The following is a 27010-nucleotide window of genomic DNA, read 5'->3' on the forward strand; positions in this document are numbered from 1 at the left end:
GTCGCCGCTGATCCCTGTAGTCCGCCGCGTCCATCTTGCTGGTGGCGTCTCGCAGCTCCGACCAATGACAGCGGCGAAGCCGCGATGACGTCACTCCCGCGCATGCGCACGGGAGTAGCGCCTCGCAGCTCCGCCGCTGTCATACGGCGAGGCCGCGATGACGTCACTCCCGCGCATGCGCACGGGAGTCGACAAATTTGGCAAATCCATTCTTGGACTTGCCGCATTTAGTGCGCATGCGCGCCGCTGTCTACGGCGCATGCGCCGTAGACAGCGGTGCCCATTTTCGGGCAAATATCTCCTAAACCATATAGGTTTAGGAGATATTACTTGGACCTACAGGTAAGCCTTAATCTAGGCTTACCTGTAGGTCAAAGTTGTTTGGAAGGGTTTACTTCCATTTTAAGTAATTGGTTCTGATGAAGCTGATAAGTGAAACGTGTCAACCATCTTTCTGACATTATCTGTAACTATCATTGCTGAGCCTCAATGAATATGTAATGTTTTCTATGTATGAATTTTGTAAAACAAATGTATTAAAAAGTATTTAGTCTGTGAATTCCTCAATGGTACCGTGATAATCTGTCATGTTGGTTCTTTCTTTGGGTAAAATTAATACAAGGCATTCTCTGATTGGATGTGGTGGAGGAGATTATGACGTCATTTCCCTGCCTCTCCATTTTGTATGTAGCAAGGTCTCCGGCCCTGTCCAGTCTAATGAGGACCTCCAAGGCCAAAGATAGCTGACATCCTTCAATATGTAGTGGGTTGTGAGGCATAGTAGGTACAAAGATGGTGCCAGACACTTCTTGGATGTAAAAGAGGTTTTATTTATTTTTACAGTCCTTTTCGTATTTTTGGGGAGAGACCAGGTTGATTAGGGCCAGGACACCCTTAAGTGGTTATAGATTCAATTGGCAGACTCCAAGACTTCAATAGGAGGACAGCCATGCAGGAAAAGGCCCGAGCAAGGCGCCACTTCTGTACATGCAGGAATGCTGTCTCCTATGGCAACAGTCCTTTAACAGTTCCTAACTCAAACGTAACAGTTCTTTCAGTTCCACTACAACTGCCTCTTGTAGTTCAACACTGAGCTCCTGGTCTCTCACAATCCAAAGACATGCAGGTAGGTTAATTAGCTTCTGTCCAAAATTGGCCCTAGTATATGAATGGGGACCTAGGATTGAGGGTAGGGACTGGTGTGAGTGTGCAGTGTACAGGGATGGGGACAGTTGTAGACACTCACTCAGGTTGAACTGGATGGACTGGTGTCTTTATTCAACCTTACAAACTAACTAACTAACTAACTAGACCCACTGATTCACTTACTTTGAATCCCTTGAGCTCCTCTAAGGTTGGCGGTTGTATCTCCCTCAAGTATCACCCACGCTTCCCTGCTGGATCCCTAGCTTGGCACTCCAGATACTTCTCAAGCTTCACCACTGGCTGATCGGCTTGGGTCCTAGCTTGACTCACAAGGCTGCTCTGCAAGTGTCACCTCCACTGGTTGGGTCCCTGACTTGATCACCACCTGAAGTTTCCTGATTCTCCACCGTACAGTGAGAATGCTGCTCTGGTGCTTTCTTCAGTTACTCACTGTGATCCCTGGTAAAGGTGGTTGGTCCCCTTTGTGGTGACAGCTTCCCTTCTACATTCGGCCACTGACAGGTTCTCTGGCCGACAGAAACATCACTTTTGGCTGGACTGCAAGCCGCAGTCCCAACCCTGCACTGCTCTCTTACTTCTGGATAGGCCCTCACACAGCCTAGCAACAAGATGACCCAGGATAGGCCCAATCTCCGGTCTAGAAGCCCAGGGTGTATGAGACACATCCACCCAGACAGCCATCCAGGTGGCACAGAACAATGATCACCTGACCTCACCCAAATTTATAGGTTCTCCCAGCAGGCCAAGGGATTCAAGAAAACCCCTGCCCATTGGCTGTGATACTCCATATACCCATAACCTGACCTTGGGTTACCCTTCTTATATCTAGTACCACCTAGTTCCCGGCTACCTAGTGATAGAAGAGAAAAGTGCAACAAGGCCAAACTTAGGGAGACTTCAATAGATCTCTATCAACCGACCAAGATGACTACTCTTGGCAAGTAAATTTGTAAAGAGCTCCATGACTAAGCCCCAGGGTGCTACATGTATAATCAGAGAATGCCTTATATTCATTGAAATAAATACAAGTCCCAATGTCCCCCTTGTTTCCCCCCCCCCCTCTTTTTTTGAAATAAATACAAGGATTTCTGTGAATGGCGGCTATGCTGAACTTGTGATCCCCTATTTTTTACTATCCAGAAGGGCAGCCAATTGGCACAGGACTCAGAAGACAGTGGCGGTCACTGCAGTAACCACAGCTACTAAAGTGATCCACTGCTTGGACAGCAGACTTAAAGGTATGGACTATTACACAGTTACATAGTAGGTGAGGTTGAAAAAAGACACAAGTCCATCAAGTCCAACCTATAATTGGAATTGATGGACTATGTATTCTTATATTGGCCCAAGCTGGGCCAATGTAACTTTGCAAAAAATACATACCTGGAGTTCAACTTTAACGTGCATCTATAGCCAAAACTTTCAATAGAAAATATAATTGTTAAAAGCTCTGCCAGGTATTCTCTTTCCTATGCTTCCTATTCCCAGAAACAAAACGGTGGAAACTAGAGGAGTTCTCTCCAAAGTAAGAGGAGATCTCCATTTATACAGTTGTCACTGAAAGAGGTGTTCCCTTTGGAAGAGGTCTTCTATACCTGGAGACAGATGTATACATTTTGGATATTCCATCACTTTCTGTCCAGGTAACAATGGCCCAAGGACAAACAAAGATGGAAATCTTCCAGTTGGAGACACAGACAGCGATACAAATCTAACAGTTTCTTATCCTTTATCTCTCACCAAAAGTAAAAAAAAAATAAAAAATTTTTTGGGTACAGATATGCTTGCTTTGGGTTTAAGGAAGTCTGTTTCACTGCTAGCCAAGACATGTCCAGTCCAAGTGGGAGGGAGAAATACTCAAGTAGTTCTGAGAACAAACTGTATGGTGCTTGTATTGATTTCTCTGGATCTCTCCCCTGGGCGGCTACGACTGATAGTTTTGTAAGCCTAGTAGATGTGGTCTTACTCTAGAGATGGGAATCAGACAGGTTATACCTGACTGGGAGTGGAAGTGATTCTCCAGGGAACTGTGATCACTGCTCAGAGATTCCAGATGATGTTTTAGGGATTCCAGCTCCTCTTCCAGGCCAGGCCGGTCTCTATCAAACAGGTTGCTATTTTCAACCACCTCCGTAAGTCTTTCCAGGAGTTGTGTGACCCTGCAGATAATAGAGAGGCAAGATACACTTAGATAGCCCAATAACAGGAGAATTACAAAGTCCTCCAAAATATTCTTTATCGAAAGATTGAGTGATGCACATAGGTGTCCGCAGCATATTGCATTAGAGTGTGCTCCCCAAAGTTCAAACATGCACGCTATTCTTGGCAGTGAATGAATGGGAAGTGATCTGTGTTAAGCAGTTTCCTGTTCATTCACAAACTGAAGCATGGTACAGTTATGAATGAACACAGTGAGCGAGTGTGTTCACTGTGTTCATTTAGAAAAGGCCACCAATGACAGATCAATGGATTAGGGCGATTAATCTTAATTTAAGATGAGAGGAACTGACCTATAAACATAGGCGTTGTCCTAAGAAATTTGAAAAGATCTGGCATTGGTGGTTAGTGTCTAATCTGATTTAACAATCAAAGGAATATCTTAATGATATGGGAAACTAAAAGAAATAGAATACTGGAGTGAAACAAATACACATAAAATAGATATAATCTTGGAATAATGTGAAGGAGGGATTTGAAATAGGGTCTGATGAACGCAGTTTTTTTTTTGCCCAGATGTTGAGAGGGCTAATGTGATGGTAATGTTATAAGTGTTATTTTTTTGTATTATGTGAAAAAATCCAATAGAAATCAGTTGATTGAAAAAAGAAAAGGAAGGGTCCGGTAAATTACATATTTACTAGCCTCTTCCCCCACTGTCTATCCTGAAACATCCCCCGCAATAGCCAGGGGAGAGGAGAGGAGGGAGGCCTGGCACACCCCCTGTGCACACCTATGGTGACTTTAAAACTGATCTGCAGGAAAATATGAAACAATACCAATTAATGCATTTATGTATTTATTAATAAAAATGTAAAGAATTGCTCAACTCCCCCCATGTTTTTTTCCCTTTTACCTCTAGGAGAATTTATCAAACCACCTAATCACCCGCACAGTAAATCAAGTGTTATCTTGCTGCGATAAGCTGTTTGGGTGCTATACAGTGGGTTTCCGTGTCTCCATTTTGACTTCTTCAGCTGGCTACCCCTACTGGATGCAGGCAGTTAGCGCCAGTGACGTGTGGGTCCCACCCCCAGCCGATCTGTGAGCCAATCCTGCAACCTTCTGGGAGATGTGATGCAAGTATCCTAAGAGGCTACGGGACTAGTAACACATAATTCTGGCCTAGACCTGATGGGCGGTGGAGACCGGGCCAACAAAAATAGAATACATTTTTTTTTTTTTTTACCTCACATTCCTGCTTGGGGAGTGTGTATTGAAACAGAGCCAACTCCTCTAGGAAGTAACTTCCGCCTTACCGCCAGCCAAATTTCTTTGGTTTTGTATAGAGTAAGGAAGGGTAAAGCTAGACAGACACTCCTGGATTTCTTTTGTTCAGTCTGCGGGCTGAACAAAAGAAATCTAACAGATTCTCTAAGCTTTACAGCATGGATTGATGAACCCCTTTTGTCGGCTATTGTATTTTGACACTCAGCACCCCATTGCTGTCAGAATGCCTGAACAGTGCCTGCAATTGATTGGGTCCAGGCGCTGTTTGGCCAACAATTTTCCACCTGCCTTCTTTCACAAAAGTCAGTTTTTCAATCAACGTTTGTCAAGCCTGGTGGTGCCAACATGGGTACGGCTCACTTATCGGACAATGGGAAAGGATGTCACAAACATCAATACAAACTTTGTCCAACATTCCAATCCTTGCTAAATAGGTCTGTCTGTATGTCTGGATCCCCATTGGAGTGATTTCACATCAGTTCCCTAGGAAAGGGGATACTGACAGCCCTACACGTGAGTACAGCTCAGTACAGCGATCAGCTGTCATAGATTTTGACAGGCTGCTGGCAGCGGGGCTGGATGCTACAGCTTTGCCCTCCAGGGAGCACAAAAACATCAGGATTTGATCTTCTTTTATATCTGCTTTAATAAAAACACAGTGCCTGTCAAACTAAAGCTGAACTCCAGCAAAAAAATAAAAAATAATAATAATATATATATCTGGCAGGTCGCTTGTTCGCCACATCCCTTATTTATGTCTTTTCACCGAATACAAGCCATTCTGTGATTGGAGGGGAGATTGTGACATTCATCTGCCCCTTCTTCGAATCACAGAATGCCTTTCGTTAAAAAAGAAAATTTTGATATTTGCCTGGAGTTGTGCTTTGAGCTTCATCAATCACTGACACGAAGTGGTAGTTTGATCAAATTTAAAGGGACTGGCTCTACTTACGTGGAGTTGGTGTATTGCAGGAAGCCATACTCATCTCTTTGGCCATCCGGACACAGGGACTGCATAACTGGCAGGATCCCAGCAGAAGTAAGTGGAGCCGCAGTGTAGAAGGCTGCGAAGCAGGGTAGACAAGACAATAAAATCAGTGACTTGAACACATGAGACAACGGTTGGGGATAAGACAAAGTGTTCCAGATTATTAAGCCAAGATAGGAAAAAGGTGAACTCTGTATAGTCCTTAAATATCACTCCACCTTTCTCTGCAATTCTGATGAGGAGGCAGGACAACATATCAAGAAAAAAAAATATTAAAGAACAAATTTAAATTGAATATAAATATATTTATATTAAGAAGGTAAACTAATATATTGGTCATCTTGTTCTGTTATGTCTGCCCTGTCTTTTGAAGTACCCATTGTGCTTAAAACGGAATGTGTAATGGATCTGAATCGGTTTTATAACCTTTTTATGGTAAATATGTCTTTTTATGTATTAAAAAATAATACACATACACCCTGACAGCATACTGTATACACACATAATGCTGCTTGCTTTGCAGCTCCCTTTGTCTAACTGAAATGTTCTACAAAGCCATCATATAGGGGAAGGGTCACTGCCCTGATGAATCATTGATCATCTATCAGCAGAACTAAAGGCTGAAATAGCTGAACATGTGTAAAGAAGATTAGTACTCCATCTTTTGGCTGGGCACTACACTGCATAATATTATATACTTTTTTTTAAACTTAACCTGACTAAAAAAAATTATGGTGTAAAATGTGTAATTTGTTTAGACCTGACCATAATGAAAAAAATAAATAAAGTAGAAAACCATTATATATTCTATTTAGAGAAACCCTACAACCACAGCAGAAACTCGCTTCCTACCCCAGCACTAATATTTACTGGAAATCTTATTTTTTCTTTTTTTACTTGATGTGATGCAACATGGAGAGTGGCTGCACTAGACTTCCAGAGCACCACAACGGGAGATCAAACTTTCAGGGGTTTGGTTATGTGAAACCAAAATATGGCATTTAGGGGGCAGCATAATGCACCTGTTTGGAATGTGGAGGATGAGTTGTGAGCTCATGGCAGGTATGGCCAGGTTACGGACATTTAATTATTTACATATTCTTAACAAACAGTGAATAAACTGCTCTTACTGACCTCTTTAGATGCAGACACTGTGGACCAATTCATCTGCAGAAGTTTCTAAGATTTACTTTTTTTCCCCACTGTATGCATGCTTACCCCCTAAGCATAAATACCCCCTAAGCATAAATTCCCCCTTCTCCCAGTACAAATATGCCTACTACTGAAATCCCCCCTCCCAGCTCAAATCCTCTCATTTCCCATATTACCCCAGCACAAATCCACCCCCATCCAACAAAAAATTCCCCCCTCCTAGTTTAAATCCTCTACTTCTCAAGTTTCCCCTTTGAACACAAATCCTCTCCCCACACTCCAAATCCCCCCTAGTGCAAATTTCCTTCCCCCATTACCTTTTTGAATTTCTAGCACACAACATCCAAAATTTCCCCTCCTAGCACAAATCTTCTTCCTCCATCCTCCCTCCCAATACAAATCCCCTCAAATCACCACTTCCCAATTTTTTTCTCCTAGAATAATTCATATCCCCTGCTGCCCCCCAAATTCCCCCTCCTAACACAAATCTCTTCCCCCTAACCTCCTTTTGGCACCCCCCTACCCACGTCACATGATACCACAGTGCCCAGGGCAGCAGTCCCTCCTGCCCCCCTTGTCCCGGTCCTGTATTTGAGTGTCCATAAATCTTGTAGTTGGCAACTAACAAACAAATCTTAGTTTCTAATGAGGAGCTAATAAAAATTAGGAGTTGAATGGAGTGGTTACTTGCTTTTACTGTTACCTTCTTTTCTCTATATCAAATGAAACCAGCATTCTGGTTGCTATGGGCAACAAACCCACTTCTGCTCCACTTTGCATAACGTTACCCCTATGTTTTATGAATGTGAACATTCACCAGTTGATATAGACAACATGGCCACTGACAAAACTACGATATTTTGCTTTTGGTAAAATGGATACTTCAAGAGATCATACAGGCAGAATAAAAAAAAAGGCAAGCAATACGTTGGTCATATCACTGTCCTGCCTCAAAGCAGCAGACTTTAGATATGAGTGGAGTTATACTTTAAGATATTGTTATTGACACAGCAATTCAATAAGAAACATAAAAAGGGGGCTATTTATAAAGAGGCGCAATCAGAAGTTTACTGATTTTGGAGACGTGTTCCACTAATCTCATTCTACTGTATAGGAAAAACCAACTAACGTGGAATAAAAGTATGCTAAAAAAGCAGCAATAACGATTAGTCAATGCTTTATAAATAGCCCTTATATTATATGCAAGGAGGATAGATCAGTCATTTTAAAAGGAGGAATTACAAAAGGATTAAAAAGGAGAAATAACAATACAGGTATAATTAGTCCTAGTACTAGTATTAGTCATCTTTCCCCTTCCTACGGGATCGGAGACAAAACATGTAACAGATCTTCTCGTGAGCATGAAAGTCTGCCAGCAGAAGGGTTTAAAGACAGGTTAGAAGGAAGAAGGAACATGAATCCAGATCTCGGATTTAGTGGCCAAATCCTGGGAAAAATGATCACAGTGAGAATCACATTGGTATCACTATTCTTAGCGAAGGAGAGAAGAAGACACTACAGAAAAACAGTAAGATAGAAGAGAAGCCACTGTATACTCATACCGTATACTCAGAGAAGAGAAGACAGGAAAGTGCAGTATACCCTTATCTGCAAGGGCATTGCCCTGCACCCAGAAAGGGCTTTATTGTATACAGATACAAGATAGGTAGAGTAAAACCCGCCTCTAACACAAAGCAAGCCTCCGCCCCCGCAGAGCACCCTCCAAAGACTAGAATATTGCACCAGTCCAGAGGATCTGTTCCGTGTTAATTAGACAAGAGAAAACATAAGCGCCTCCATGTTAGCCAGTCTTTGTGCCTGCTCAGGTCTTTTTGAGTACCATATAGGTACATGTAGTATGCATATGAATTTTTTAAATTATTTTTAAAAATAAAATGGCTTTATAAAATCATATGAAAAACAACATCTTAAAAAGGGCAGAACTCGCGTCAGAAAAAAATTGAACAATAAGCTTACATAATACTAAGGTAATGCCCTTGATTATATAAATAATCTCAGAATTTAGAGATGGAAAAAGTGTCATTGTATGCAATGCACAGCTGCATTCTTAACATCTAGAATCACAGGGGTCAATTTATAGAAAATTCACTATATGAATGTGACAAACATTTCCTGTACGAAACATTTACACAACTGCAATGAAAAATTGCTGTATTTTCTGTAACATTATTATTTTCTATGATCTTAAAGTGGTTGTAAAGTCTCAGGCTGGGTTTACACTGATGCAAATTTTTCCGCATCCAATTTGCATGACAGGAGAGTGTGATTGTCTCTCAATGGAGCCGGTTCACACGCCACCAGGGCGGCCGCGGAGCGCACAGCAGAAGGGCCCTGTGTGTCTTTGGCTCCATTTCAGGTCCAAATTCAGGCAAAAATTCTGACCTAATTTTGACCTGAAACGGTGTATGGGGATGCCCCGGGCCACATATAGTGTGGCCCCTAGCCTTAAGGTTTTTCACCTTATTGGATGGTATGAATTAAGGTGAAAAACCACCTGTGCTGCAGCTCCCCCCCCCAGACCCCTCCTTTTTCCTACCTGAGCTCATTCCGATCCATCGATGTACACGAGCCCAACAGCTCCAGCAGCTGTCGCTCTCCTCATTAGACAGATTGAGAGCAGCAGGAGCCATTGGCTCCTGCTGCTGTCAATCAAAAGCTGTGACACGGGAGAGGGGAGTGGGGCCAAGTCCCACTGTCTGTGTCAATAGACGCAGCAGTGGGACTCAGGAGTGAGCCCGCATGGGTGATCTCATGGAAAGCAGCTTTCCGTGGGGGCACCCAATGAAGAGGAGGGGCTTAGAGTGGCGGCAGGGACTCCAGATGAAGAGGATCTGGGTTGCAAAAAACACTCCACAGAGCAGGTAAGTATTGGCATATTTTTTATTTATTTTTTTAAATTGAGGGTTTACAAACACTTTAAGCACCATCTGTGGCACCAACTTGTGACAAATGGCTGATCAAAATCATCACCAATGCACGACAATGACACCATCTACTAGTCGTAATGCCATAATATCTCAATCAGGAAGATACTACATTATGGCCACTAGATGGCACTTACGATAATAGGTAGGAATCATACATTTTGCACAAATTTTTTTCTAGTTTGCATTGTAGTTGAGCATGTTTGTCATGTCCATACAGAAATTTTGTCCCAGGCAGGTTTCAGCTTTGGCTTTATGTCTGGAAATATTCTGAAAACATACTTTAGCATATCATATCGTATTGGTGAGGTTCTGCATCAAAAGCTATCTGTACCCCAAACTTTTTTTTTTATATATTTTTTTCTTTGTTATATTGAGATTTGCATTTGCTTCCAGTCTTGAAGACAAAAAAGGAAGTGTGATGAAACCTCTGCGATATGAGGGGAATCCTCTCTTTGACAATTGTCACCAAAACAGGTAACCCCATTGGAAGATTTACCACCACCCCCCCACGTACAATTTGTGGATGTCAGCTGAACAAAAAGTAACAGTACACAGACAGCTGAAAGGAGTTCTAACATTATTCTTACACTGTCCAAAACTGCAAAAAAAGAAAAAAAAAGAAAAGAATAAAAGGCTTGGCTAGAGATGTACTTTAAATGCACTGCATACAGGAATCTGTCAGCAGATTACTCAATATTATTCCTCCATAGCCAACATGACAAGAGGCGATGACGTGTGGTTTATTATGTGTACAAAAGGCGAGTTTTGTGGTTTTGTTTGGACCATAGCACATGACACAGAGACAGCTTGACATGGAGCGAAAAGGTTAGAGGAGACAACATAGACAGTTTTAACCAGTAAACCACTGGACCACTTACAGACTGCAGCATGCGATGTGGAGTCAGACGGTGATGAGGAATGAAAACGAAAAAAAACATGAAAAAAAAAAAAGGAAAAAATAAAATATATATTCAAACCATAAACATTCAATGACAGATAAAGATGATTTGTTTTCAGTGGTAGATGTCATGGATTTAAGGGAAGGTGGCAACCTGTGGCTTGGATGGTTGTAAAGACCAGTGATGACCAGTAGCAACCATTAAGGGATAGATTTTGTCTACTTTAGACACTAAATGCTAACTGCCGATTGGTTGCTAAGGGTTACTGCCCATCTCTGGAACCTGAGTGTCTCTAATCTTGAAACCGATACAGCAGATTCTCCTTTCCCTATTCCAGTGCAGCATGGGAAGCTTAAAAGCGGAGTTCCACCCAAAAGTGGAACTTCCGCTTTAAGCACTCCTTGCCCCGTTACATGCCACATTTGACATGTCTGTTTTTTTTTGGGGGGGGGGGGGTACCTAGTTTTGACAGGTACTTCCTGTCCCACTTCCTCCTTCCATCTTTTTGCCTAGGCAACTCCTCCTCTCCCCCTAGACGGCCCTTCCCTCTCTGCAATCTTCTGGGGCACGGCACAGGTCCCAGAAGATTGTCTGGCCATTAGGAGAGCGCATGCGCAGTGCGCGCCCGGCCTTTAAGCCACAAGGTGTCACAGCCGGTCGCCCACAGTTGCTATGACGGCGCTGTAGAGAGGAGGGAGAGTAGCGAAGCTTCGGGTGGCCACATCGATGAACTGTGGGACAGGCGAATGTCTGTTTATTAAAAGTCAGCACTTTTTGTAGCTGCTGACTTGTAATAAACTGAAAACCGACTGGAACTCCGCTTTAAAGTGGATGATAAATGGTTGCTAATCAGGTTTTTTGCATAGTTACTAAAACTGGTGCACACTATGCACAGCTGCACCAGATTCTGTGTGCACCAGTTTTAGTAACTATGCCCCATTGAAGGCCAAACGATGACCAGAGGCCCAAAATGTTTAGGGTGGCAAATGTTTAAAATGATATGAGAGGGACTCTGCTACTTTGGCCTACTCTTTTCAGCATATATGCTATGAGTTTCTAGCTCCTTCACACAGGTAATATCACTGCAATTTAATTCTTGGTCTGTCTCTTTCAATGTAAACTGAATTAAGAGTCTAAAGTAGAACTAAAGGCAGCATTTTTTTTTACCATTTTGGATAGAGTACGGGAGATTTTCCTTCACTTCCTGTCTCATAGCCAAAACAGGAAGTCAGAGGAAATCCCTTCAAAGTAAGGGAATCCTTGGTTGAGGACAACTCAAAAATTGGGATTTTCTTTCACTTTCATGATAAAGGTAAACGGGACAAATAGGGCGAATCTCCTAATCCCTCTCCCCGCTATCCAAAACTAAAAAAAGTTTTACCTTTAGTTATATTTTAAGCAGATGCTCACACTACATGGTCATTGGTAAATATAAAGCTAAACATAATGTATGTTACAATATGAATGTACAACCCCTCCCCTTAGACCTACCAATAACCATCAAATGCAAAGGTCTGCCAAATGGGATGCAAATTCAATAAATTGTTTAGGTAGGTACCAACAAAGGGATTGTACAATTTAATTTTAAGGTGTATGTCCAGGATTAGTGCTTCCTCTTTTTCTTCACTGGACATAAAAGAAAAGCATCAGACTACATTCATACATTTAGCATATATCTCTAGAAAAGAAAACGTATTGGGATTGACATTCAAAGAAAAACTTTAACTTTGCACTGGTGTTAAGAGATCAACTTTACATTTTTACCTGCTAGATAATGATTGTCCATCGCCCAACCACACGTTTGGTCATAGCATCAAATCCCTCATTTATTAAAACGAAATTGTCCAAAAACAACCACAAAATATTAAAAACAGACTTGATATCATAAGTTTCCACACAGAATCCCCTCAATACCTCCATCCCCAAATGTATACATCAGGCATATGCAATTAGTGAACCTCCAGCTGTTGTAGAACAACAAGTCCCATGAGGCATAGCAAAACTCTGAAAGCCACAAGCATGACACCCAGAGGCAGAGGCATCATGGGACTTGTAGTTTTGCAACAGCTGGAGTTCCGCCAATTGCAAATATCTGGTATACACCATAACATTATGACCACCATAACCAATCGAGAAAAAGACTCCATTAGACCTTTCAAGGTATGCTGTGGTATCTGGTACAAAGCCCTGTAAGTTGCATGGGGGGGTCTTTATGGCTCACACTTGTTTTTCTAGCACATCCCATGGATGTTAAATTGGTTTGAGATCTGGGAAATTTGGAGGTTAAGTCAAAATCTTGAGCTTGTTGCTGTGTTCCTTAAAACAATTCTTGAGTTTATCACAGCAGGCCACCTTCTTCTATTGTTCCAGGGTCCAGCTTTGATGCTCACGTGCCCATTGTAGGCACTTTTGGCTGTGGACACGGGTCAGCATGGGCACCCTGACCTTTCTGCTGCTGCGCAGCCCCATATGCAGCAAACTAAGATACATTGTGTGTTTTTACACCTTTCTAACGAAACCAGCATTAATGTTTTCAGCAATATAAGCTACAGTAGCTCTTCTATTGGATCAGACTTAACAGGCCGGCCTCTGCTCCCTACGTGCATCAATGAGCCTTGGCCAACTATGTTCCTGTCACGGATTCATCAGTTTTCCTTCCTTGGACCACTTTTGATGGGTCCTGACCACTGCAGAGCGGGAACATCCCACAAAAGCTGCAGTTTTGGAGATTCTCTGACCCAGTCATCCAGCCACTACAATTTGGCCCTTTTCAAAGTCACTCAAATCCTTACGCTTGCAGATTTTTTTCTGCTTTCAACACATCAACTTCAAGAGAAACATGTTCACTTGCCCTCTAATATATCCCATCCACTTTCAGATATCATTGTAAATAGATAAATCGGTTTTATTCACTTCATCTGTCAGTGGTCATAATGTTAACCAATGGCTGACTGCCAGCAGAGCGGCTACGCTGTGCAGAATCACACACACACATGTGATTCTGCATTTCCTAGTAGGGGGTGCGCCGATTCATCTTTGATTTGTCACAGCAGAAGCCAATCAGTGAGTGCCAGCCAATGGATGTACACCGTCACCCGCCGATCGTATGAAAGAGACATAGGGCAAAGCTCAGCAATTTTTCAAACACGTTTCATGCTTTAAAAAACAAAACAAACAAAAACAGGAAAGTTAGCCCAATTTTTTTGCATAATGTGAAAGTTACGCCGAGTAAATAGATACCCAACATGTCACGCTTCAAAATTGCACACGAATGGCGCCAAACTTCAGTACATAAAAATACCCAATTTTTTTACAGCGATACCTCACATGTGTGGTTTGAACACCGTTTTCATATGTGGGCGGGACTTGCGTATGCGTTCGCTTCTGCGTGCGAGCACACGGGGACAGGGGCGCTTTACATTTTTATTTTTTTTTATTGGTAATTTTAGTTTATTTTTTTAGTTTGACACTTTAAAAAAAAAAAATATTTGATCATGTAAACATCCCTTGTAATAGGAATATGGCATGATCGGTCATCTTTACAGTGAGATATCGGGTCAATAAGTCCCCACATCTCACCTCTAGGCTGGGAAGCCTGAAATAAAGATTGATACAATTCGCGTGGAGATCTCTACTGTTCTGATACCCTCCACGCTTTACACATCATGCCCACAGGCACAATCATTACTTCCCTCTTTCAACCCCACCACTATATCAAGTAGTTTAGCAACTTCGTCTAATGTCCACCTTACCACCTTCCCTCTGGATCCTGTTCCCTCACAAATGCTAGTCTGGATGTAACATTACTTCCTCAAACTCAATCTATCCAAAACCGAACTTATAATTTTTCCTCCCCCAAATGCCCCTTCCCCTGATCTCACTGTCAAAATCGATGGCACAACCATAAGCCCATCCCCTCACGCCAAGGTTCTAGGTGTAGTCCTGGACTCTGGACTCTCCTTCAAGCAACACATCCAATCACTGTCCAAATCCTGCTGCCTCAACCTCCGCAACATCTCCAAAATACGTCCCTTTCTAACCAATGACACAACAAAGCTCTTAATTCACTCGCTGGTCATCTCCTGCCTCGACTACTGCAACTCCCTTCTCATTGGCTTACCTCTACATAGACTATCACCTCTTCAATCCATCCTGAATGCCGCTGCCAGACTCATCCACCTTACCAATTGCTCTGTATCTGCTACTCCTCTCTGTCAATCCCTCCACTGGCTTCCGCTCAGCCAAAGAATTAAATTCAAAATACTAACAACTACGTACAAAGCCATCCACAATTCTGCCCCCAGCTACATCACTAGCTTAGTCTCTAAATACCAACCTACTCGTTCTCTTCATTCCTCTGAAGACCTCCTGCTCTCTAGCTCCCTCATCACCTCCTCCCATACTCGCCTCCAGGACTTTTCCAAAGCCTCTCCAATCCTATGGAATGCTCTACCCCAATCTGTCCGCCTATCTCCTGCTTTATTAGCTTTTAGACAATCCCTGAAAATACTTCTCTTCAGAGAAGCCTACCCCACCCACACCTAACTGTATTTTCATTTTCTCCATCAGCTCATCCCCCACAGTTATTACCTTTTGTTTCAACTTGACCCTTCCTTCTAGATTGTAAGCTCTAACGAGCAGGGCCCTCTGATCCCTCCTGTATTGATTTGTATTGTAAGTGTACTGTCTACGCTCATATTGTAAAGCGCTGCGCAAACTGTTGGCGCTATATAAATCCTGAATAATAATAATAATAATAAATAAAAATTAACAATCACAGCTTCCCAGCCTCATGTGCTGCCATTCGTTTGAATGCAGAGGCCAGGCGGGATGTCATAACATCGCGCCCAGCCTCCAAACGATCATAGAGACTCCGGAGACCATCTGGTCCACCGGAAATCTCTATGATCACCATCCAGGGCTGGCCGCTGGAAATCTCTATGATCACCATCCGGGGCCAGCAGATCCTGATGGAAGTGGTGAGTTGGCAGAAGCACCGGAGGACGGTGGGGGGGGGGGGGGGGCGTGCCTCCCCTCTTGCCACCCCTGAGAACGATCAAGCGGCGGAACAGCTGCTATGATCATTCTTATGGTGTAGGGAATCGCAAGCACTAAAAGATCATATTTGAATGATGTCTGTAGCTACAGGCATCATTCACATATAACCCGCAAAGTCAAGGACGTACCTTGTGCGGGAAGTGGCTAGAAATAAAATAGCCTATTCACTCATATGCTCCGTGCACAAAGATTTACTTCTTCTTTATATATTCAGAGCATATGCTGTTCATAAAGGACCTTTAATTCAATTTTAAAGTAACGAAAGGCAATGAGCATCTATTTCCAGATCATATTATATTTTACACAGTCGGTAACTTACTTGTATTGGGAACTACCTGACAAGTTTGAAGCAATATTCCCAATGGTGAATTATATTTATTTAGCCTCGGTAATAAACTATTAGTGATCATCAAGGCAGGACAGAAACAAACATTGACTCACCGTTCAATGATCATATGGCACTTGTGTATTGTAATTGAATGCAGACTTCTAAAAGAAAGGAATGCATGCTGGATGCTTAAACAATCTTCATACCTATTTACAATGTGCAGGGAAAATAATCTGTATCACTTGATCCAGGAACATGCCAGGCCACAATCCCATCCAATACAGGGGCAGAGGAGCCTGTCACCTCCAGCTAAGCAGAGGGTGTCTCCCCACCTTCCTTGTGTATCCCCCAACCAGATTGGCATCCTGGTCCAGTGAGATATCACATCCAGTGTGTGCATTAGGGTTGATACCTGTCCAGGATTCACACAGGCAGTCAGGAATTTGATTCATGTGTCCGGGTTTGAGGAGCATTATTCAGACAGGGCTGTGGCTCCCCAAGTAACCAAGATAGTCACATAAAAATCTGTTACCATCTGGGAACTGTGGGAGGTTGTCTGGGGGCAGGTCTGGCATCATTGTGAGGTGGGGCGGTGATGTCAGCAAGAGCAATTTTGCCACACGCACTGTTGGCCATGGCGCACTAAATTTTATAATACTATAGTGTATACTACGAGAAAAAAATAATTGCCCTGCATCGCTAAAGTGTTCAGGTTTGGCTTGAAGAAAAGGTGGCAACCCTAGCATGTTTGCACCACGAGTATGATCAGTGGGATTTGTGCCTGTACCCACATACCAGAGTAAGAGATGGGATTTATTCCAGAGGGTGTTTCCACAACAGAGGGTGGAAATGCAAACTATCCCTTAGAGGGAACCCTTGTAATAATACCAATGTCAATTACAATGTTAGAAATAAAAAGGAAAGCATTATTTTAACATGCCTTATTATGATTTTTTTTAAAGTCTTTATCAGTTCCTTTGATACAAAGGCCAGAAACATTGACAGATCATATCAAAGACATTAATGATAAAAAATATAACTGCATACAAGGCAATATATTATATTGTGTGCTGCGCTTTGCCTAGAAGGATGACAAGTCTGCATTTGTACTTCACAGTTCCCCCAACCTCTAACAATCTCCCACACTGCCCTCCCCCAACCTACCACCATGCTCTCCAACCTCCCACATTGCCCCCCTGCAGAGCCTCCAGCCCCCCATAGCACCCCCAGTCACTAACCGTGTCCCTCACTGCCCCAAACCTCCCACCATGTTCTCCAAACTCCCGTGTTGCTCTCTGACCTGTCGCAGTGCCCCCAGCCCCCCGCAGAGCCTCCAGCTCCCCCATAGAGCTCCCAACCTACTATTAGTGTCCACCCCTGTTCTTCAACCTCCCACAGTGCCCACCACCCACATAAAGAGCCTCCAGCCCCCCTGAAACCTCATCTCCGGAAGGGCCACTAAGTCTGCTGCAGAGTCCCCTAACCCCCTCCGGAGCCCCAACTTCACTCATGGTGACACTCAGCCCCATTAAGATTCTTCCAGCATTTCAATACATTATTTGCATTCCCATACTATTGTGGGAATATATATTTTTTTATAGACATTGAAGTTTTCAGTTTGTGGAGGAATATATGAAGACACGCACACCGGCAGACAGTGTACAGTGGCATCTTTACAATATGCTTCTTGGGGGAACTGTGGAAAACTGGACAGAGAAGAAGCATAGACCACCATTGCTGTAAAATCTTTACAATACTAGTTTTGTCTTGTTAACGTGCCCCAATGACTTCCATATTTTGACTTTGCATCCTGGAAGATGTATGTAGATCAGGAGTCCTGACTTCTGTCTTGCTAGTTGTAGACGTGTTCGGACTCAGTGGCTCAAAGTTTTAAAGCGGAGGTCCACCCTAAAGTGGACCTTCCGCTCATCGGAACCCTCCCCCCCTCCGGCGCCACAATTGGCACCTGTCAGGGGGGAGGGGGGGTGCAGGTACCTGTACAGCACAGGTATCTGCACCCACTTCCGGGATAGCTCTCTGCGGAAAGGGGCGTACATTACGCCCCTTTCCGAAGGTCCCCCGCTGCCTGCTGGAAAACACACAGATCCCAGAGGCAGCGGGTCCATTCTTGTTGCGCAGCGCGACTCGCGCATGCGCAGTAGGGAACCGGGAAATGAAGCCGAAAGGCTCCACTTCCTGATTCCCATACCCAAGATGGCGGCGGCAGCACCCGAGAGATGATCGAGAGATCGGCTTCGGGTGCCAACATCGCGGGCGTGCTGGGCGGGTAAGTGTCCTTATTTTAAAAGTCAGCAGCTGCAGTATTTGTAGCTGCTGGCTTTTAAAAAAAAAAAAACGCGGACTCCCGGCGGACTCCCGCTTTAAGGCCAGAGACCGCCAGGCAACTAGCAATGTCTAAAGTCAGTAATGGCGGCCTCTCAGTATGTGGTTTCTTGAAGGAAAGCCTCTATACTGTACAGTTTGTCACCAAGCTCCAGCTTTGTAGGAAGCACTCAAGAGTTCTTCTCTCACCTGTGTTCCCCTGATCCACATACTTTTTCCCATCAGCAGATAACCAGGCGAATTTCTTCACACCCTGGCCAATGTACCATGAACATGAGAGCCTGAAAGAGCTAGAGTAGCAGATTTATTTCAATTACATTTAGTACAAGAGCATTAGATTCTGCAACCACAGGACTTATTCCCACCAGCATACTACCAGGAGTATCTCTTTACACCATGGCCAATGTAAAAAGAGCCAGAGAAGAAGAAGAATTTCAATGACTTTTGCTCCAGGAGCAGCGAGAGTCAGATGTTGCAGCCACAGGACTTTTTCCCATCAGCGGGCAGCCAGGATAATCTATTCACACCCTAGCCAACGTATCATAAAGAGGCTCGTAACAATGTTTCTCCCAACTACCTATGCCTAGTGCACAGTACCCCTTTAGGCTGGCGCACATGGGCCAGTTGTATACTGCCAGAAAGCTGATCGCACAAAATAAAAAAAACACAGTATGTGAAACACCTTACATCAGTGTGCTCCCCTTATATGTGTGCCTCCCCATAACATCAATGTGCTCCACCTTACATCAGTGTGCTCTCACCCTTATATCAGTGTGCTCCCCTTACATCAATGTGCTCCACCTTACATCAGTGTGCTCTCACCCTTATATCAGTGTGCTCCCCTTATATGTGTGCCTCCCCCTTACATCAATGTGCTCCACATTATATCAGTGTGCTCTCACCCTTATATCAGTGTGCTCCCCTTACATCAATGTGCTCCACCTTACATCAGTGTGCTCTCACCCTTATATCAGTGTGCTCCCCTTATATGTGTGCCTCCCCCTTACATCAGTGTGCTCTACCTTACATCAGTGTGCTCTCACCCTTATATCAGTGTGCTCCCCTTATATGTGTGCCTCCCCCTTACATCAGTGTGCTCTACCTTACATCAGTGTGCTCTCACCCTTATATCAGTGTGCTCCCCTTACAGCTGCGCACACATGGGCCAGTTTTATACTGCCAGCGAGCTGATCGCACGAAAAAAAAAAAAATACAGTACACGAAACACCTGGCAAAAAAAAAGTCTCATTCTTACATTAGTGTGCTCCCCTTACATCAGTGTGCTCCTCTTACAGTGCCTTGAAAAAGCATTCATACCCCTTGACATTTTTCACATGTTACAATCAAAATCATAAATGTATTTTATTGGGATTTTATGTGATAGACCAGGGATATGCAATTAGCGGATCTTCAGCTATTTCAAAACTACAAGTCCCATCATGCATCTGTCTCTGGCTGTCATGCTTGTGGCTGTCAGAGTCTTGCTATGCCTCATAGGAAATGTAGCTCTGCAACAGCTGGAGGTCTGCTAATTACATATCCCTGTGATAGACCAACACAAAGTGGTACATAATTGTGAAGTGGAAAAAAAAAATGATAAATGATTTTCCAATTTTTTTACAAATAGATATCTGAAAAGTATGTTGTGTATTTGTATTGAGCCCCCTTTACACTAAAACCCCTAACTAAAAAAATCTAGTGGAACCAATTGCCTTCAGAAATCTCCTGATTTGTATATATAGTCCACCTGTGTGTAATTTAATCTCAAAATAAATTAAGCTGTTCTGTGAAGCCCTCAGAGGTTTGTTAGAGAACCTTAGTAAAAATACAGAATCATAAAAAGGCCAAGGAACACACCAGACAGGTCAGAGATAAAGTTGTGGAGAAGTTTTGAAGCAGGGTTAGGTTATAAAGAAAAATACCAAGCTTTGAACATCTCACAGAGCACTGTTCAATCCATCATCCAAAAATGGAAAGGGTATGGCACAACTGCAAACCTACCAAGACATGGTAGGACACCTAAACTGACAGGCCTGGCAAGGAAAGCATTAATCAGAGAAGCAACCAAGAGGCCCATGGTAACTCTGGAGGGGCTGCAGAGATCCACAGCTCAGGTGGGAGAATCTGTCCACCAGGACAACTATTAGTCATGCACTCCACAAATTATGTGGCAAGAAGAAAGTCATTGTTGAAAGAAAGCCATAAGAAGTCCTGTTTGCAGTTTGCGAGAAGCCGTGTGGGGGACACAGCAAACATTTTCTTTCAGTTAAAAGTTACATTTTTGGCCTAAAAGCAAAATGCACTGCACATCAATCTGAACATACCATTCCAGCCATAAAACATGGTGGAGGCAGCATCATGTTGTGGGGAAGCTTTTCTTCAGCAGGGACAGGGAAGCTGGTCAGAGTTGATGGAAAGATGGATGAAGCCAAATACAGGGAAATCTTAGAAGAAAACCTGTTAGTCTGCAAAAGACGAGACCAGGGTGGAGGTTCACCTTCCAGCAGGACAACGACCCCAAACATACAGCCAGAGCTACAATGGAATGGTTTTGAGCAAAGCATATTCATGTGTTAGAATGGCCCAGTCAAAGTCCAGACCTAAATCCCATTGAGAATCTGTACCAGGACTTAAAAATTGCACGCTCTCCATCCTATCAGACTTGAATGGGCAAACATTTCACAGCTGGTAGAGACATCCCCAAAAAGACTTGCAGCTTTAATTGCAGTGAAAGGAGGTTCTACAAAGTATTGACTCAGGGGGGCTGAATACAAATGCACGCCATACTTTTCACATATTTATTTCACATATTTATTTGTAAAAGAAATGTTGAAACCCATTTATAATTTTTCTTCCACTTCACAATTATGTGCCAGTTTGTCTTGGTCTATCACATAAAATCCCAATAAAATACATTTACGTTTTTGGTTGTAGCATAACAAAATGTGGAAAATTTCAAGGGGTATGAATACCTTTTCAAGGTACTGTACCCTAAGGTAGTGGCATAGTGTGGGGGGTGCAGGGGGTGCCATGGCCCCGGGCGCAACATTTAGGGGTGGTGCAATATTGTGCCAGCAGTGTCACAGTGTTGCCTCCTCCTAATTATAATTTCCTGTGTCCCCCGCGCTCTGGCAGCCATGTTCAGTGTCCGGCGCTCTGTAATTGGGCATATGGGGGTCATGTGTGGCGTGGGGCTGGCCTCTCTGTGATTGAAGTTGCTCCTGAAGTCCTGCCTTCGCACATGACCCCCATGCGCCCACAGTGCGCTGGGAAACACTGAACATGGCGGGGGAGACGAGCACTGGAAAGTGCGAGCCACCGGGCCCGCTGTCTTCTCCTCCTCCTCCTCCTTCTTATCCTCCGGAGTCCGGACTGATGCAGGACAAGAAGGTGAGGAATGGATGGACACGGACTGGGGGGGGGGCACCGTATATGTAGTGTCAGTATAGGAAGACTATATGTAGGACAGTATATTGGTCAGTATTGTGGTCAGTATAGTATAGTGGTCAGTGTAGTACAGTGGACAGTATAGTGTAGTGGTCAGTATAGTGGACAGTGTAGTGTAGTGGACAGTGTAGTGTAGCGGTCAGTGTAGTGTAGCGGTAGCGGTCAGTGTAGTGTAGCGGTCAGTGTAGTGTAGCGGTCAGTGTAGTGTAGCGGTCAGTGTAGTATAGCGGTCAGTGTAGTATAGCGGTCAGTGTAGTATAGCGGACAGTGTAGTATAGCGGATAGTATAGCAGACAGTATAGTATAGCAGACAGTATAGTGCAGTGGACAGTATAGTGCAGTGGATAGTGTAGTGGTCAGTATAGTGGATAGTATAGTGCTGTGGTCAGTGTAGTGGTCAGTATAGTGTTGTGGACAGTGTAGTGGCCAGTATAATATAGTGGACAGTATAGTGCAGTGGACAGTGTAGTATAGTGGTTGGTATAGTGCAGTGGACAGTATAGTGCAGTGGACAGTATGGTATAGTGGTCAGTGTAGTATACTGGACAGTATAGTGCAGTGGTCAGTGTAGTGGTCAGTATAGTGTAGTGGTCAGTATAGTATAGTGGACAGTAAAGTATAGTGATCAGTGTAGTATAGTGGACAGTATAGTACAGTCAGTTTAGTGTAGTGGACAGTATAGTATAGTGGTAAGTGTAGTGTAGTGGACAGTATAGTATAGTGGTTAGTGTAGTGGACAGTATAGTATAGTGATTAGTGTAGTGTAGTGGACAGTATGGTATAGTGGTCAGTGTAGTGGACAGTATAGTGGTCAGTGTAGTGTGTAATGGTCAGTAAAGGAATCAGGTTGGTCAGTGTTGAAATCAAGTAGGTTAGTGTAGTGGTCAGTATATGAATCAGGTTGGTCAGTATTATTGTATTGGAAGGGACTCTGGGAGTGCTAAAAGTCCGCAGGTTAGGGGGCACAAATTATTTGCCTTGCCCCGGGTGCTTACAACCCATTATACGCCACTGCCCTAAGGTGCATTAAAAGCTGAAATAGCTCAGCTGGAAGTGGGTTAGACTGAAGGTCTAAGGCTGCATTCACACCTGAGCGTAGCGTTTTCAATCGTTTTTTGCAGCGTTTTTACCGCGATTTGCGGCGTTGTTTACCGCGTTTTGCCGCGAATTTGTGCAGGGCAAAAGGTCCCCAATGTTAAAAGAAGAAAAACGCCCAAATCGGCCCCATTCTCGCAACAAAAAAGGGTCCGGAACTTGTTTGAGCTTCAGGCGACTTGGAGTGGAGATGTGAACCATCTCCATTGAGAATAATGGATTTTTTCCCCTCCAGCATTTTGTAGCTTCAGGCGTCAAGCTACAAAACGCTCAGGTGTGAATGGGGTCTGAAAGTCCTTGGTTCAATCCAAGGTTTCAGCAACTGTACATGCTCCTTTATAGTATGAGATCGGAACCACCATGCAGGAGGTTTTGATTGTGTTACTTTACAACAGGAGATTAAATGCATATGTCAATTGAAAGCTATTTTGCCTCTGACTTATTGAAGCCATGTAGGGGTGAAGTGAGAAATCACATGAAGCGAGGGAATTCTGGTAAGGCAAGTATATGGCAGTTGGAGAGAGGTTTGTCAAGGAAAATTTTACAATCCACTTTCGTTGGGCCAAATGGTGCCCAAAGCTCAGGTTTCTTCTGATTCAGTAGTTATTGGCCACAATTTGTTCTGTATGGCCAGCTTAAGACCACAGAAGAAGCAAGCAAGGGTAAAGTATACACTAGATTATCAAAAGTATTGGAACACTTGCCTTTACTCGCATTTTAACTTTAATGGCATCCCAGTCTTCGTCCATAGGGTTCAATATTGAGTTGGCCCAACTTTTGAGCTATAACAGCTTCAACATTTCTGGGAAGGCTGGTTTAGGAGTGTATCTCTGGGAATATTTGACCATTCTTCCAGAAGCACACTTGTGAGGTCAGGCACTAATGTTGGACGAGAAGGCCTTGCTACCAGTCTCTGCTCTAATTAATCCCAAAGGTGTTCTATCAGGTTGAGGTGCAGGTCAATCAAGTTCCTCTACCCCAAACTCACTCATCCATGTTTTTATAGACCTTGCTTTGTGCACTGGTTTGCAGTCATGTTGGAACAGGAAGGGGCCATCTCCAAACTGTTCCCACAAAGTTGGGAGCATAAAATTGCATGAAATTGTCCAAAATGTCCTGCTGATGCTTTTAGGCCCCTTTCACACTGGGGCGGTGCGGGCGTCGGCGGTAAAGCGCCACTATTTTTAGCGGCGCTTTACCGTCGTTTTAGCGGCGGTCTGCGGGCGCTAGCGGGGTGGTTTTAACCCCCGCTAGCGGCAGAAAAAGGGTTAAAACCGCCCGCAAAGCGTCGCTGCAGCGGCGCTTTGCCGGCGGTATTGCTGCGCTGTCCCATTGATTTCAATGGGTAGGAGCGGTGAATACACCGCTCCTTCACCGCTCCAAAGATGCGGCTAGCAGGACTTTTTTCACTGTACTGCCAGCGCACCGCTCCAGTGTGAAAGCCCTCCGGCTTTCACACTGGAGTGAAAGGGGCCGTTTTTTTTCAGGCGCTACACAGGCGCTATTTTTAGCGCTGTAACGCCTGAAAACTGCCCCAGTGTGAAAGGGGCCTAAGAGTTCCCTTCACTGGAACTAACGGGCCAAAGCCAACCCCCGAAAAGCAACCCTGCACCATAATACCCCACCAAATGATTTGGAACAGTGCACAAAGCAAGGTCCATAAAGACATGGATGACTGCCCTGATATCTCACCAAAGCCCCCCAATAGGGCTCCTAAAAATAAAATAAAAAATAATATTGTAAAAAATAAAAAAATAAGATAGAAAACTACTGACACCAGTGGTAAAACTACCAGGGTCGCAAAGGTCGCACTTACAACTGGGCCTCGGCATTCCACAACTGGGCTAGAAGGTAAGACCCCGGGCTCGGAGATAAGTGTTCTTGGCTGGGGGTCGGGGGAGCTTTCATGGTTTGCACTGGGGCCCTGAAAGTTTTATTTATGCCTCTGGTTAGGATTTGGTGTCTACTAGATTTTGATCTACGGTGGAGAGAATATTTTGCAAGGGTATCATGACTTTTGAAAAGTTCCTCAAAGAGGGATATGAGCCTGATGAACAAGTGTGGTTTAGGCAGTGAAAATTAAAATCAAGAGAGTTGTAGTTGTCTGCTATTGTCTAAAGGAAGAATATCAAGGTTATTGTACAGGTCCAGTCACCAACATCTAACGTGTAGAAGTTAGAAACATGTCTACTTTCATGAAGTCTGCCTCTGACCATTTACTTAAAATTCTGTCTCTGTAGGTGGTTGTAAACTATGGATGACCTATTATGGGTGCTACAAGGGATGGGAAACTCTGCAAGTTATAGAAGTAAAAAAAAAAAATGTACAGATTTCACACGGTGAGGCCAATAAGTGGGTTGTTATACATTGCACTGAAAGCACTCGCCCCTTCCCATGGAGCCCATGCAAATAAGAAAAGGAGAATAGTCTTGTTCCAAGTAAATCCAAAGCTTGTGGGCCTTATGCCGTCACCAATTGATGGCTCTGGCTGATGCACCATATTATTAGTAGCATATTTGATTACTATGGAAGCAAATTCAATAGTGTATGGCATGCATCTGAGTGGCACATTGCAGATATACTAGAAGTAGAGTGTCCTAGATTTACAGTAAAATGTACCTTAAATTTAATTTAATTCTTAAAAAATGTTTTTAAAATGTAAATTTTACAGTTAAGGCCATGCAGGGGCATACCTACAGCATTTGGCGCCCAGGGCGGATCCTATATCTGGCACCTCCCTTTACTGTAATAAAATATAAATACAGCACTCACAAACAAAAACCCATAATAAGTGATGACAAAAACATAAAGTCCATATAATATACTGTGAATGCGTTTCACAAATAAGAAATGCAGGGAATGCTTCACATTTGGTGTGCAGGAAGTGCAGAGAAAATGTTGCAGAAATATTTTCAGGTGTACCCAGACACCCCCACATGTGTCCCCACTCACCAAATCATGACACCCAGCTTTGCAGTCTGGGAGTCAAAATAGGCATATAGCGATATCTAGAGGATGTTGCAGGATGGTAGGTTCACTGATGAGATGATAAACGATCCTTTAACGTTAATACTCAGCCATACAAAAACAGGTACCCAAAAAGGAAGAAAAAAAGGGGTGGCCAATAGTGTTCAGACTGAAAATGTATTGCACATTAAAAGTTATACTTACAAAAGCAAGTTAAAATCAGGCACTGAAATGATCAGAGGATGCAGCAAACACCATTCATTAGCGTTCCCATGAGACAGGAAATGACATCAGTACCGGAAGTGTGTCACGTCAATGCATTTCGCCCTTCCACAGGGCATTGAAGGACCCCTTCATTGATCATGCCTGTACGCACTCTGCCGTACACACTCAGCTGCCCCCCCATACATGTACCTGTACACACTCAGCTGCCCCCCCCCACACACTTGTACACATTCAGCTGCACTCCTTATATAGACAAATAGCCACCTCCCTCCACTTGTACTCACAGCCCACCACTTGTAAAGTGGTCTTCCTAGTCCCAGGTCCTGTTTCTACATGTCCCTGTGAGACACCTGTACACACTTAGCCCCTTCCTCACACCTTTACGCACTTAGCCCCCCTCGCACCTCTATGTACTCAGCCCCCCTCACACCTCTACACACTCAGCCCCCCTCACACCTCTACACACTCAGCCCCTCTCACACCTCTACGCACTCAGCCCCCCTCACACCTCTACGCACTCAGCCCCCCTCACACCTCTACGCACTCAGCCCCCTCACACCTCTATGCACTCAGCCCCCCCTCACACCTCTACTCACTTAGCTCACCCCCCACACACACACACCTGTACACACTCAGCTGCCCCCCCTCACACCTGCACACTCAGTTGCCCCCCACACCTGTTGATGATATCCTGCTTATCATCCTGCCTACTTAAGCCATCCAGCCCAGATGATCTCTGCCTTCGCCTTAGTCAACATCACAGAAACCATCTCCTGCATTCCTGTTTAAAGACTTGCTTGGTTGACATCAATTCTGGCTCCAGATCCTGCTTGCTGTTCCACTACACTGATCCCTGACTTTCTGGCAGGGCTGACTATTCGTTCTGGTTCCCGAACGTTGGCTATGTTTTGACTAAGTTTGTTCTATTTACTTTCATTATTAACCA

The 27010-nt window shown here is 43.9% G+C and overlaps 1 protein-coding gene across 1 annotated transcript in view; it reads right to left on the minus strand.

The window, feature by feature from the left end:
* ABCA2 (ATP binding cassette subfamily A member 2) overlaps positions 1-27010 on the minus strand; it is a 278032-nt gene that overhangs the window by 145647 nt on the left and 105375 nt on the right. The window contains exons 3-4 of the mRNA XM_077477138.1: positions 5567-5678; positions 3163-3326 (exon numbers count right to left, since the gene is read on the minus strand). Of these exons, the coding sequence (XP_077333264.1) occupies positions 3163-3326; positions 5567-5678 (276 nt within the window). The remainder of the gene's footprint in view (positions 1-3162; positions 3327-5566; positions 5679-27010) is intronic.

Source organism: Lithobates pipiens, unplaced genomic scaffold, assembly GCF_037356315.1.
Source record: "Lithobates pipiens isolate NorthernLeopardFrog02 unplaced genomic scaffold, aLitPip1_a1.2 Scaffold_1, whole genome shotgun sequence".
Classification (NCBI taxonomy): domain Eukaryota; kingdom Metazoa; phylum Chordata; class Amphibia; order Anura; family Ranidae; genus Lithobates; species Lithobates pipiens.